Raw genomic sequence first — 12,505 nt, forward strand, 5'->3', positions numbered from 1 at the left:
TCTATAAATTTTCTTTTTAAAGTTTGCTTTTTGCAGTCAGGATAAATCTTGCGGTGTTCTTGTACGCAACGTAACAAAAATTGCTTTTGTTCCTCCTCCACCGTGATTACACCGTGGTAGTCTTGGATCAACTTGACCGCTCTTTCAGCTGCATCGTTGACTGCCCTCAGCGTTGAAACCTTCTTTCTGGCTTCTTGAAACGAAGCATTACTTGACCACGTAGCAGGACATTCGTGTAGAAAACTGTCATCAATTTTGAGGCGATCGAACAATGACTTACTTCTGACTGAAATGAAGTCGTAGATGTTTTTCTCTGAAATATAACAAGAGAAAGTCAGTTCACAAAATTGTGATCTAAACAGAAAACTAAAGAAACAACTTCTATATTTACTTATTTAACTTACCATACAATGGACCGCAAAGTTCTTCCTTAGATGGGATGTAACGTTTGCCATGAGTTGATAAATTCTCTTTGGTTAAATTTTCAACCATTTTGCCTTTAGTTTCTTGATCCACATCATCGTCAAACAGTGACAAGACAGAAATTTCATCAGTCAAGTACCATAAATGCTGGATTATCTTCTGTAAAGCTGCTTTTGAGATGCTTTTATCAATTTTTTCGTAAGCCTTCATTGACTTCAAAAAGCACAAATCTTGGTAAGGTGCTTTTACTGCCAAAATACATTGGAGCCATGGCTTGACATAGGATGTCACTATGAACAGGCAAACGTCTAACAGCGCTGTCTTATCCTTGATCGTAATTTTGAATTGATCACTTAGTAATGATATTTTTAGGGAATAAATTGCTCTCGCCATCCATCGAGCTTGGTGCATGGCACCTGGAGGTCGAATTTTAAATTTTCTCTGTGTATCTCCGCCTAAAAATATCACAGAAAGCTCTATCAACTCTCGATAGTCATCTCTGACTATTTCTTTGGTCAGTTCAGTTCGGTAAAACTCAAGGAGATTGTCAATTTCGGAAACAGTCAGGTGCAATGCGAGCTTTTTTTTATAGCACTGTGCTTTATCTGGATCGACACCATTCCAGTTATCTCGGAACTTTTTGAAGAGTGGAATGTCGGGATTTGCAGTCACTTGACTGATTTTTACTTCGAACACGCTTTTTAACACCAATTCATACACGTGATGGCGGCAAGCAAAAATAAGCATATCTCTATTAAGTTTTTGTTCAAGAAGCACACAGGCGCCATTGATATGACCCGTATTTGAAGCCGTAGTATCACAACAAAGAATTTGCACTTTATCTTCGAGATTCCAGTCTACAATCGCGTTCCAAACAGCCTGCGCCTGTCCGCTTCCTGAAGAGCTTTCCAACCTTGGCACATTAATAAGTTGTCCTTTATTTGCATATGAAATAACTATTGGAAGACGTTCTTCTTTTGATTTTCGAGTATCTAAAGCAGGCAACAGTTTGCCATCCCAGTGAACAGTCACAACATCTGGTACCTCGTTTTGAAAACGAACTTTTATGGCTTCCGCACGCTCTTTCCGTTGTTCCGTACGAATTCTTTGAATCGAGGACTTACTTATAGGAAATTCATCAGTATTATATCCAAGTGCCTCAATGGTAGCTTCAAGAATAAACACTGAATCTCGCATGCTTAACTGACACCTATCTAGCACTGCTACTAATTTTGGAGTAATGAAATTTTTCCGCATAGTTGTTTCGCTGGTTCCGGGTTGTGTTCTGGATCAGAGTTGGAAAATCTTCTTTTAAATGCATGTCATTTTCATTAGAATCAGAAGATGAGTCGTTTTGTAACGGCTCATTAGATAATGTTGAAGGAGTTGAGGTGGGAAAATATGTAGCACGTCGCTTTTCTTCTTCAATAGTTCTGAGGCCCGCCCTTTCCTCTTTATAAGCCAGTTTTTTGTCCACTCCTGCTAAGTGACCAGGCCGACCTGGCTCTCTCTGTCGCTGTAAGAAGATTCTGTCTTCATCTATTTTTATTAATTGAAGCGCATCGGCGTGTGCAATGTCAAACAAATTATCTAAGTTGTTGACAAATTCTTGTCGGCGCTGCTTAAATACGCTTTGGATTTTTTGCGCATTTTTTTGTAACTCCCTCCAAAATTGATATAAGTTCACTAGTTTCTTCACACAATTAGGGAAAGATTTGGTAGGTATACGCGCCTTTTCCCAAAAGATAATACACTCGCGAATAGTGAGATTTGCACTTTCATTGACAGTTAAAGTCACTTCACGGATATTATAAAATAAAACTGTCAGAACTTGTCCATTAGAGGGGAGTTTTGAACCTTTTATTTGATGCTTTACGCACCCTATTAAAAATATACCCTTTTTAGAACTACGTAATTCCACTGACATGTTCATTGTTCACTGATTGAAAACAACACTTTTACTTACAAAATATCAAGTGATCACAAACACATCGATGCGTTAACACGCTTTCACAACGCACAAGCAAAACCTGCTTCACTGAACAATCACTACGGACAACCAACGTGACTCTAGCGAGTTCCAGCTCGCACTGATAGCGTATCACATGTTCACCTGCCTCCCCTCCAACTCCCGCGTCACCAGTATTGCCCGATCTAACACTAAGCCATCAGTTTAATTACTTTATTTACACACCTTGTACAATGTACAATTGTACAATGTGGTGCATTTTTCGCTAAATTCGCATTAACCGGTGGGCGCGCCGCCGCACTCCGTGCGACATACTTTGTATTTCATGGTTATCAAAAAAAACTGTAGGGTGCGCTACCTGTGAGTCTAGCCATTTGTATTTCGTCTAATTTGTGCACATTGTGGCAGTAATTGTGTGCTTACCATCTCATTGTCAGTTCCATTCGGGCATACAAACATGAGGTGTTGGGTTTTGGTGCGTTTCTTGCGGTGGGACCCTTCGTTGGGCGCGCCGCCCGTGCGGCATACTTCGTATTTCTTGGTTATAAAAAAACCAGTCATCATACCAGTCACCAGACCAAGTTCAAACATCATATATTAGTTACCCATTACTTAAAAAAATTTATATTCAGGTAAAACTGCTGCATCAGTCGCCATAGGGTTATCATATGAAAGGTTTTCCGCGGCGCCTTCCTTCGCAAATACTGACATGTTTCAACACAAGTCGGCACGGGTTTCCGAGGTCCTACGTATATAAAATTTTATTTACAATTGTTTTGACGTCATATAAATAAATTAAGAGGGTATGCGTTCCAAAAAAACGACTTCGATTTTTTTGGGACACCCTAATGTAGGTATTTTAGAAACAGGCCAAGACCTTTGCTTTTTGCTTTTTTTTCTTGTCCCTGAGCAATAGAGGACGACATAAATGACAGTAAGGCCGGCTGCTGTTAAAATTTCTTAGGCTTTGGAAACAAATATCTATCTTATGTGTAGATAATAGTTGCTCTTTGCTACTGACTACAAATTTCGAGGTAAATTTGTCTACAAAAATTCTCAATTCGCTTTGAACATTATCTGCTGACTATATGGTTTTAAATATTTCTATCATTGTGAGGTTAGTTAAACTTTGAATTCTTGTTTTTGTCTGTGTGTATGGACAATGTACACATGGCTATCCATGATGTCAGTTATTGAAAAATCATTCTATCTTGTTTCCTGAATATCTATTTTGATGAGGGGATTCTTTTTCAGCTGAAATGTTTTAATAATTGATTATCAAGATCATGGAAAAGGTGCTAATAAAATACATGAATTGTCCTCCATACTTCCACTTAATAAATAATTTGAATAATATTCTTAACCCTTTTACTGCCAGCCCATTTCAGGTGGGAATGTGCTAAAACTGCCAAGGCTATCTTCTGGAATTTGCAATGTTTCATATTTTAAAATTTTTCAGCTCCTTTATTTTATTTAATGCATCTGAATTTTTTCCCAATTCTTAAGATATAATTACATCTTATAACCATAGATAGATTATGGGGGTTTACTTAAATTACAGCCGTTGAAATGGCCACAATCACGAAAAACAAGTGAAATAAGTAGGCCGATAAATCGGCCCCTGGCAGTTTTCGCTCAACCAGCTAGGGCCGATATATCAGCCTGGTGGCAGTAGAAGGGTTAATATGCTCTTAGCTAATTTGAATGGAATCATAATGTCTCATAGTTTTATATTTATTTAATGATAGTCATGTCATACTTGTCAAAAATGTTGGATATTGGCCTAACTGTCACCATCTTTATTGATTTTTAGGGAAAGAATATTTTGTTTGTGACTTCAAGGGACATTGTGTTGTTGTATTCAACGAAGAAGGCCGCTTTCTGCGTAGAATAGGCTGTGAAAACATCACTAACTTTCCCAATGGTATTGATATTTCGGATGCTGGGGATGTTTTAGTGGGCGATTCACATGGCAACAGGTTCCACGTTGCTGTCTTCTCCCGCGTTGGGTCATTACTTTCTGAGTTTGAATGTCCATATGTTAAGGTAAGTACTTGTTATTTAATATATATATATATATATATATAACAGTATGTGTAATGCCCTCTAGCAAGCAATATTAGTTTCGTTGAAATGCTTACAGTATTGATGAGTTTGATGCTTTTTGATGGGGGATGTATTTTTATTTAGTGTATTGAATTCTTATCAACACTGTGTTAAAATCCAAAAATACTGCTATCATTTCCCTATCAGTTACACGGAGCTCTACTTATTTCATAGGCATGTCTATATTTTACTGTGTTTAGTTGTTTTTGAGAACTTTCTCTTCTACTGTATTATTTGTTTCAGTTTTTTTAATGAAAGATTTCAAAAGTACCAGCTCTATGAATTGTAGGTAGGTAAGTGGTCATTGATATGAATAGAATTTGTTTGCATGAAATCAAAATGCATATGCAGTGTTGTTCATAGGAGGGTGGTTTGAGAACTCCGTGAAATTTTGAATGAAAGATAATTTTTTTTTCAAAAAAGTGTTTTGTTTCTCTACGTAGTCTCCTTTTAGCTCAATACATATAGTCCAACATTTTTACATTTTTTTAATGTACCCTCTAAATAATAGCCTTATCAAGGCCCTGAAAATAGGCATTTGTTTCAGTGATAACCCATCTTTTTCCGTTCAGCCATTTCTTCATATTTGGAAACAGAAAGTAGTTGCAAGGAGCTAAATCTGGACGATGTGCTGGATAGATAGGAGCAATTTTCTGCATAAGGACTAAACTTCTCCAAGGTTTTCCAAGCCCTTTTTGGAAGCACATTGCAGTGATGTTAATGTGACTTTTCAGTGATTTCTTCCTTAAAAGGAAGAAAGAGGTTTGAAAGCATTGAAAGAATAGGCTGTGATTTGAATCGACCCAAAAAGTTGTGTTTCCTCTTCTACATCCTCCACCTTCCCGTTGAGGCCATTTATTTTTTCATTGTAAACATAGTCTTCATTATTTTATTTAACTTAATAAATAAAAAAAGAGGTTTTTCTTGAGAAAGCTTCTTATAATGGCTGTTTTAAAATATTTATGTTGTACATTTTGATTGCTCTCTCTTCCATCGTATCAAGGAAATAAAATTATTGTAGCCAGGTAATCAAAACATAAGAGGTAAAAATTCGTTCCAGGCTGTCATTTATTCTATCCTCTACAATAGCATGAAATTCTGCTTGGTGCATAATTTTTGCAAGCCACAAGTCCTTCAATTATAATCATTATATTCATGGTAAGAAGAGTTCTCAGGTTTCCCAGTAGCAAATCATGAAAAATCCGTTTCTTTATAATTGAACTTCTTTTTCTAATATTGCAAAAATGGCATTCCAAGTTTCTTTCATTCATGCTGTAAATGATCCCAGTCAGCCATTTTAATAACCAATGCCTTTGGCTGGGGATGAATGCCATTTGTTATAAATAGGTTTTCAAGGGTTTGACAGTCCCTGTGGGTTAATGTGCCTATCTTTTCTACTTTCACTTTCATGGTATTTCATCATATTTTCTGTCAAATTATACATCTTCTCTCTACCTTTTCATAGGTGTCGCGATGCTGTGGACTGAAGATAACCTCTGAAGGTTATGTTGTGACCCTGGCCAAAAACAACCATCATGTGCTGGTTTTGAACACACTTTACATAGTTTAAGTCGCAGTAGGCAAATATTTTTTTGATCTCGGTACTGATATGACTTCAAACGCTTGGGCAAATTGAAGAAGATATTTCTTCAATATCCCAACAGAAGTTAGGTCTAGAGTACATTTGCCCACATCAAACTAACAAATAGGTTTTTAAAAACTTAGCATGCACTAAATTATTGGTTGGCACATGGTTCCTAACGAGGAGGAAATGCTTTTGGGGCGATACAGACTGCGTTGTTGCTTGAATCTGTGTAAATGTTGTTGAAATTGACGTGCGTTCGAATGGCGACTGAGACACAGGGTAAGAGAGTATGGGTGTGGTGAGTGAATGGTAAAGGGTACATTGTTACGTGTTATCCCAAATCGATTAAATGGTAATTTTAAATATAATTCTAATTACAATACTTACTCAGGTTGGATTATTTTTCTTTATATATATACATAAATATATATAGCATTATTGCAATTATTTACTCTGCAAAGCAATGAGCTCTTGATATTGTACATGCTGAATATTCCAAGATTTAAGAGACAGAAAGCGTGTAATCTATGAATATATTCCCAGTGCCATTAATGTAAAGTTAATTTTGGCTTGTCTCATGATTGCAGAAGCCTGTAGAACAGGAATTATTTTGCCAGGACTTGTTAATTTTTTCAGTCAGTGTAATGCCTTCTTGTAGCGTAATTTACTGACTTGTTGCATTTTATTGTAAAAATTTTAGCGAAAAATAACAAAAAATAAAAGGAAATGTTAAATTTATATATATACATAAACTTCATGAGGCAAGTTAGATAAAAGTGTATTATTATTACTAAACCAGGGTGCTGTAATTTGCACAATGGCGATGTTCATCTCATTTCAAGTGCCTGTATGGTAGTAACTGTTCTGGTCAGTGTGCCAACCAGCTTTGGTTTGACTCCTCCCTTTTTATCAGAAGTAAAGAGAGCTTTAGGCCAGTGGCCAATCTTTTGAAAAAGGTGGCTTCTAATCGGACTGGGGTGTGGCACATCGCTCGTGGGGCAATGTTAGTTTAAAGGGAAGCTTGCCATCCACAAAAAAAAATAAGAAACCTCGTACTTGCCTTGTGGAAACCCATTCATTTTGGATAGGTTACACTCTGTTCCTGCTATTAGGATGAAAGAGCAGTCACAGATTATAAAGCCGAGTTTATTCTCGACTTGAGTGGAGCTGTGAACATTGTTTATCCATTTCTTCTTGGTAAAATACCATTGGAAAATGCCTGTGATAATAGTATCTTCAGGATGAGTTGTGACCTTATTCTCTGTTGTTATTTTATGTACAATGTTAGGGCTGTCTATTATCAGCAAAATTAGAGAGTAAGGTTTAGCATAAATTTCTACAAGACAAAATTCTTGCATGTTATTCAAAGGCCAGATACATCTATTGTACTCACTTCACGACTGGTTTTAAGAGTCTCTCTACTGAGACATGAAATTGTATGTTGCATGGGCTGCGTCTCAAAGAAAATGAAAAAAAAATAGTTTTTCATGGGAAGTTTTTTCATCTGTTTTGGGTTTGTTTGAAAAAAAAACAGGATGATTTAAACCATATATTTTTGTTATTGCCTTGAGTGATGATGCAAAATTTTACACATACTTATATCTGCTCACATTGAAACATACTTATACAAGTTTTGAGTAAAAATATATATACATATATACATATATTTACACAACTTTTTACCCCAGGGTGGGTGTGATGGCCCCACTCTCAAGCCCCACCCCCGGCACTCAGCCGCTCCCTCTCCTGTGGCGGCCCAGGCGTTGGCGGGAGGGTGCGTGGGGCCCTGCCTCCCACCCCTTTTACCCACTTTGATTTACCTCGATAGAATATTGTGGTAATTGTGATAGAATTTTTGATGATTTTTACAATCACCATTCTTGCATGTGTACAAAATCGTTCTAGGAAATGTGTACTAGGAATCATTTTCATACCCCCCAATAAGAAAATTTACTAAGACCTCTGCTATTGTGGGAGCACTGTTGAAGTTTTTGGGAGCATAGGGATCACATCATCGTATGCGACTGGTTTTTTCCCACCTCTTATTATTCACTAGCAATAAGTGTTGTTAGTTTTGTCAGTATTGAAACATCAAAACGCTCCCATCACCAAGTTTATCTCTGTGCGTGAGCGTCTTTTGGAATAACTGTCGTGTATCATTCCATCCAATGAGGGAATTAGCTGCGAGGGATAATTGTTTTGGGAATCCATTTATTTCACATTTGTATGTTGTGATTTTATCCAGCCGTTTTGTAGGAGCGTCCCAACTCAACAGTGATCATGCCTCGCACCTATTTCCTTGCAGCCCATCACTTTTGAAGCGAGAAACACCCAAGGCCAGCTCGACGTGTTTTTGCGAGCCCGCCTTTGATGCTTCTCCTTTTCTTCCCTTGATTTAGTACGCTTAACAAGGTGTATTACCTTGCTCTTGCATCCCTGTGCTATTGCACTCGGGTGTGTTAACCAAACCCCAAAATCTTTGGTGAATGAAGAAGCTATCTAGCAGTTGCAAGGGCAACTTCATGTCTTCCTAGTTGCTGTAGGTTTTGTTTGCTGTTGCAGAAAAGAATGTCATCTCAATAGACACCTCTGTTTTGGGGGTTGTTTTTTTTTCTCTTGTAGTTTTAGGAGTGAGTTGCAAACTCAATTCTTGTTTGCATTTCTTGTTTGGTATTCATTATTATTTTTTAAAAGTATTTACTCTTAATTAAATTTTTCATATTATTATATTTAATATTTTTCTTTGTTATTTTATGTAAGCATTACATTCTATTCTATTCTTTTTTGGGGAGATTAAGAGAACCAGTCATAACGTGTGCCTTGTTTCATGGGAATACAGCTTGCAAGTTTTTCAGAACCCTAAAGGAGAGGCAATCAGAATACTCTTTTTCATGAATTACAATTTTAGTGCAAGATGTTAAACTTGTAGTGCACACTAGTGGATTTATTCCCTTGAAACAGAGGCACAACTCTCCTCCCCTATACCATCTCCATTTTCTCTGGAATACGCAAATGTTTTGGCGGCAGTCATATTGCTGTTTGCGATACATTTTGTAAAATGTTGATTGTGAATGGGAGTCTTTAAAAAAAAGTTTGCTTATTTTTTAAAAACAAAAAACATGCCATAGCATTAAAAAGTTTCATTGTAATGATTAGTGAACTTGTTAGCATGATTCACATTGTTGCTTTACCGGCGTGGCCCATTAGCCATGCATGATGTGCGAAGACGGAAGATAGAGAGGGGGGAAAGGAAGGGCTGATGGAGGACTTTTTCAAGACAAGTTAATCTCAGCCCTTATCCCCTAGCGTTTTTGTCCTCAGACTATCTTGCCTTCTCCCCATTATTGCTATCCCTTTCCCCTTCCCTCTTCCGTGTTTGGCATAGGGGTGCGCCTTATAATGCTAGTAGTCCTGTAGGACTGGCACAGAAAAGGTTGTGAATGTGTTTTAGTTGAAAATTTCTTCTGTCTCACCCGTGCGTTAGTGCAATAATATTGTGACAGAATTAAGGTAAAAAATTAAAACATGATGTATAGGAAAGATAAAAGTTTGTGTATGTATGTATAAGAATATATATGTGTATATACTGATATATACTTGCTCATATGTGCGTGAGTACTTTATTTATTGATTAGTGGTCGTAGACTGTTGGCAGAGTTAAAACAAAAACAGTAGGCCACAAAGAGGTTGATTCTCATGTTTGTGGTTTAAAGAAAGTGTAGTATTGAATGGGCATTATATCTACACCAGAATGGGCGTGTCTGCTACTTGCGTAAGGCTATATTCCCTGTGTTACTTCCTAATCAAATCCGTTGAGAGCAGAAAGACTTTCCTAAGATTTAATCATACTCTTGACTCTTTTTAGTGCTGGTGGTGATTTGTGCCCATTCAGTGTAATTCCTAGTTGAAGGGCTGATTGTTCCCCAATACCCACTAAACACGACTGCATCTAAATAAAATACGTACGTTTACATGAGCATACAACAAACAATCGATGTTCGCTATTGCATTCCAAGCCTTGTAAATGATCAACTATATTACATGCATATTGACAAAAGTGAGGTTGCACAGTTGATGAATATTGTTGCATAATATAATACCCTATTTTATTAGGAAATTATTCTTTCTTTAGTCAGTTCAAGTACAAATGTTTTAAAGTAACCAAAATCATAAAAAAATATATTATTCTTTTTGTAATGGTAACATCATACAAGCATTGTTAATACATTTGTAACATATTATTCATTTTTTTTACAAATCCAGATTAACATATCATTAATCTCTAGTTGTTCCATTTTATTGTGATTCATTTGCTTTGGAATTTGAAAGCACTTTTGCTGTCTGGATTTTGAAAATTCCTGTATGTATGTTTTCTTTGGCTTGTGTAGCTCCCTTAATTCTTTACAAAAGATTTTACCCAATTATTAAAATTTTAACTTTCTTAGAAAGGAATTTTTATTTTTATTCCTAGATTTTCATGTTTGAAAGTTGTTATTCTTGGGACCTGGTACATATGGTAGTATGTGTACATATTACAATATTTTGAAAAAGTCAATCATATTTTGATGTGAAGGAACTTCAAAGCTGTGGTTTGTGTGACAAGTGGTGATTTGGGCTGATGTTGAGAACTAATACTCGCCCAATAGTGTTGTTCGTGTTTGAATGCAACTTGTCGTCTTTGAATATTTTATGAGCAGTGCAGTGACATCTAGTTTTTAGTTATTCTATTCAACTTTTTGTTGAACTTAAATAGATTGCTGTGTTTCATCTTCACATGCTTCCAAAGAAGTTTGATTGCTAGTCCATGATAGGTGTGTGTGTGCGCTTCGACAACTGATAGCTAACATACTTCCTTTTGTGCCTAAAGGGAAAGAAGGGCTTTTTTTTAGCATTCAATATTCCATGTTCTTATCAATGGCATATTTTTTATGTGTACATTCTGTCATATCCATAGAATTACACATTCTTATACACTACTCATTGCATACATTCTGAAAGACAATTGACTGTTATGTAGTGAGCATGAAAAGTTGCCGTTTAGCTATCCCCAAAAAAAAATGCCATGTTGTAAAATTGTCCCAGTATTTTGAGGAAAACATAAAGCGAGGAGAATAGCTGAATTTTGGATTGACTTTTAACTCACATTTATACGACTATTTAAAATTGATTGGTGTATTCAACTTTTCATTTTCTGCTACAGAGATGTTGATTGTTCATTACATGTCATTTCTTTTTCTTGTAAATTGTAAGTGGGATAATTTTACTATCGTGTATTGTGTTCCTATAATATGGTAAGAGTTCGTGAAGCATTAAAAGGAATAAGTTGTACATGTGTTACTACTACAGTTTTTACTATCTACATTTATCCCTCTGTTAAATCTTTGTGGAAATGCTTATGATATATTTAATGTGTACTCCATGGCTTATAATCAAGTTTAAGGTTGAGTAATGATTTCCTTCTGTGAATTGAGGAAGTGGTTTTGCATTTTGTTTCAAGGTGTGTAATGAGTCTTTAATAGACCAAAAAAGTGTAAGCAGGAGTGGCACACTTTTACAGTGGCAATCACAAAGTTTTAAGTGTTCTGGGTTCCTGTGGAAGTTTTTAGCAGTTTTTGCTATTTTTGGAAAATGTTATGATTACAATTAAATGGACTTGAAAATGTTTGAGCATGCCTTGTGTTTTTACTTATATTCAAACCAAAGTTAATTTCTTTATATGTTCTAAATATTTCTGTTTATCGCAGCCCAGTTTTCCTCCTTTTGAGTGGCTTGCAAGTACTAAAGGAAGCAATCATTATCTTATTATTTTATTGTGATGCGCATCGCAAATGTTCAAAATATTTTTACAGGCTATGGTTCTGTATAAGAACCCTTGTGTCTAAAAGTTGTTGAGTCAATTTATATTGTTGGTGTATTACCACATGATTATTAGTTCGGAGAATATATTTTATATTTGTGGAATATTGTTGAAATCTTGATAGGTATAGGCGTGGGAATGGAGGCACTTGTTAACAAGGATTGCAGTTAAGGATGTTTTGATTACACTGTTTTAAATTGAGTATGTGGCAGTTTCTTGCTGCTGTGAACTTTTGTAGTCGTAGTGCTAAGCCTGAAGTTATTCGTAGATAGGGAGATGCGAAACTCATTTTGCAAGAAAGGGTTCTCTCATTGTGTGACCAATTTGAACGTGAGTAATGTGACTTTGAGATTCCATTCAATACACTGTATTGTGGTCGTCAACATTTTAAGTGACATGTTTATTGGTGGAACTTATAATTTTTGTAATATTTTACCTGCTATATTCCATGTTTTGGTTTTGTTAAATATTAACTGGCATAAAAATAGCTACATGTTTTGAATTGACCTGTAGGATATTCTTCATGAATAAATATTTGCCAGGAATACCTTTTTTTATCTAGCCT

At 36.1% G+C, this 12,505-nt stretch overlaps 1 protein-coding gene across 1 annotated transcript in view; it reads left to right on the plus strand.

Annotated features, from left to right (window-relative positions):
• LOC124163063 (B-box type zinc finger protein ncl-1-like) overlaps nucleotides 1–12,485 on the plus strand; it is a 53,941-nt gene extending 41,456 nt beyond the window's left edge. The window contains exons 14-15 of the mRNA XM_046539849.1: nucleotides 4,206–4,438; nucleotides 5,964–12,485. Coding sequence (XP_046395805.1) covers nucleotides 4,206–4,438; nucleotides 5,964–6,068 — 338 coding nt within the window. The 3' untranslated portion in view covers nucleotides 6,069–12,485. The remainder of the gene's footprint in view (nucleotides 1–4,205; nucleotides 4,439–5,963) is intronic.
• Nucleotides 12,486–12,505: the final 20 nt, after the last annotated feature.

This window comes from Ischnura elegans, chromosome 7 (assembly GCF_921293095.1).
Source record: "Ischnura elegans chromosome 7, ioIscEleg1.1, whole genome shotgun sequence".
Classification (NCBI taxonomy): domain Eukaryota; kingdom Metazoa; phylum Arthropoda; class Insecta; order Odonata; family Coenagrionidae; genus Ischnura; species Ischnura elegans.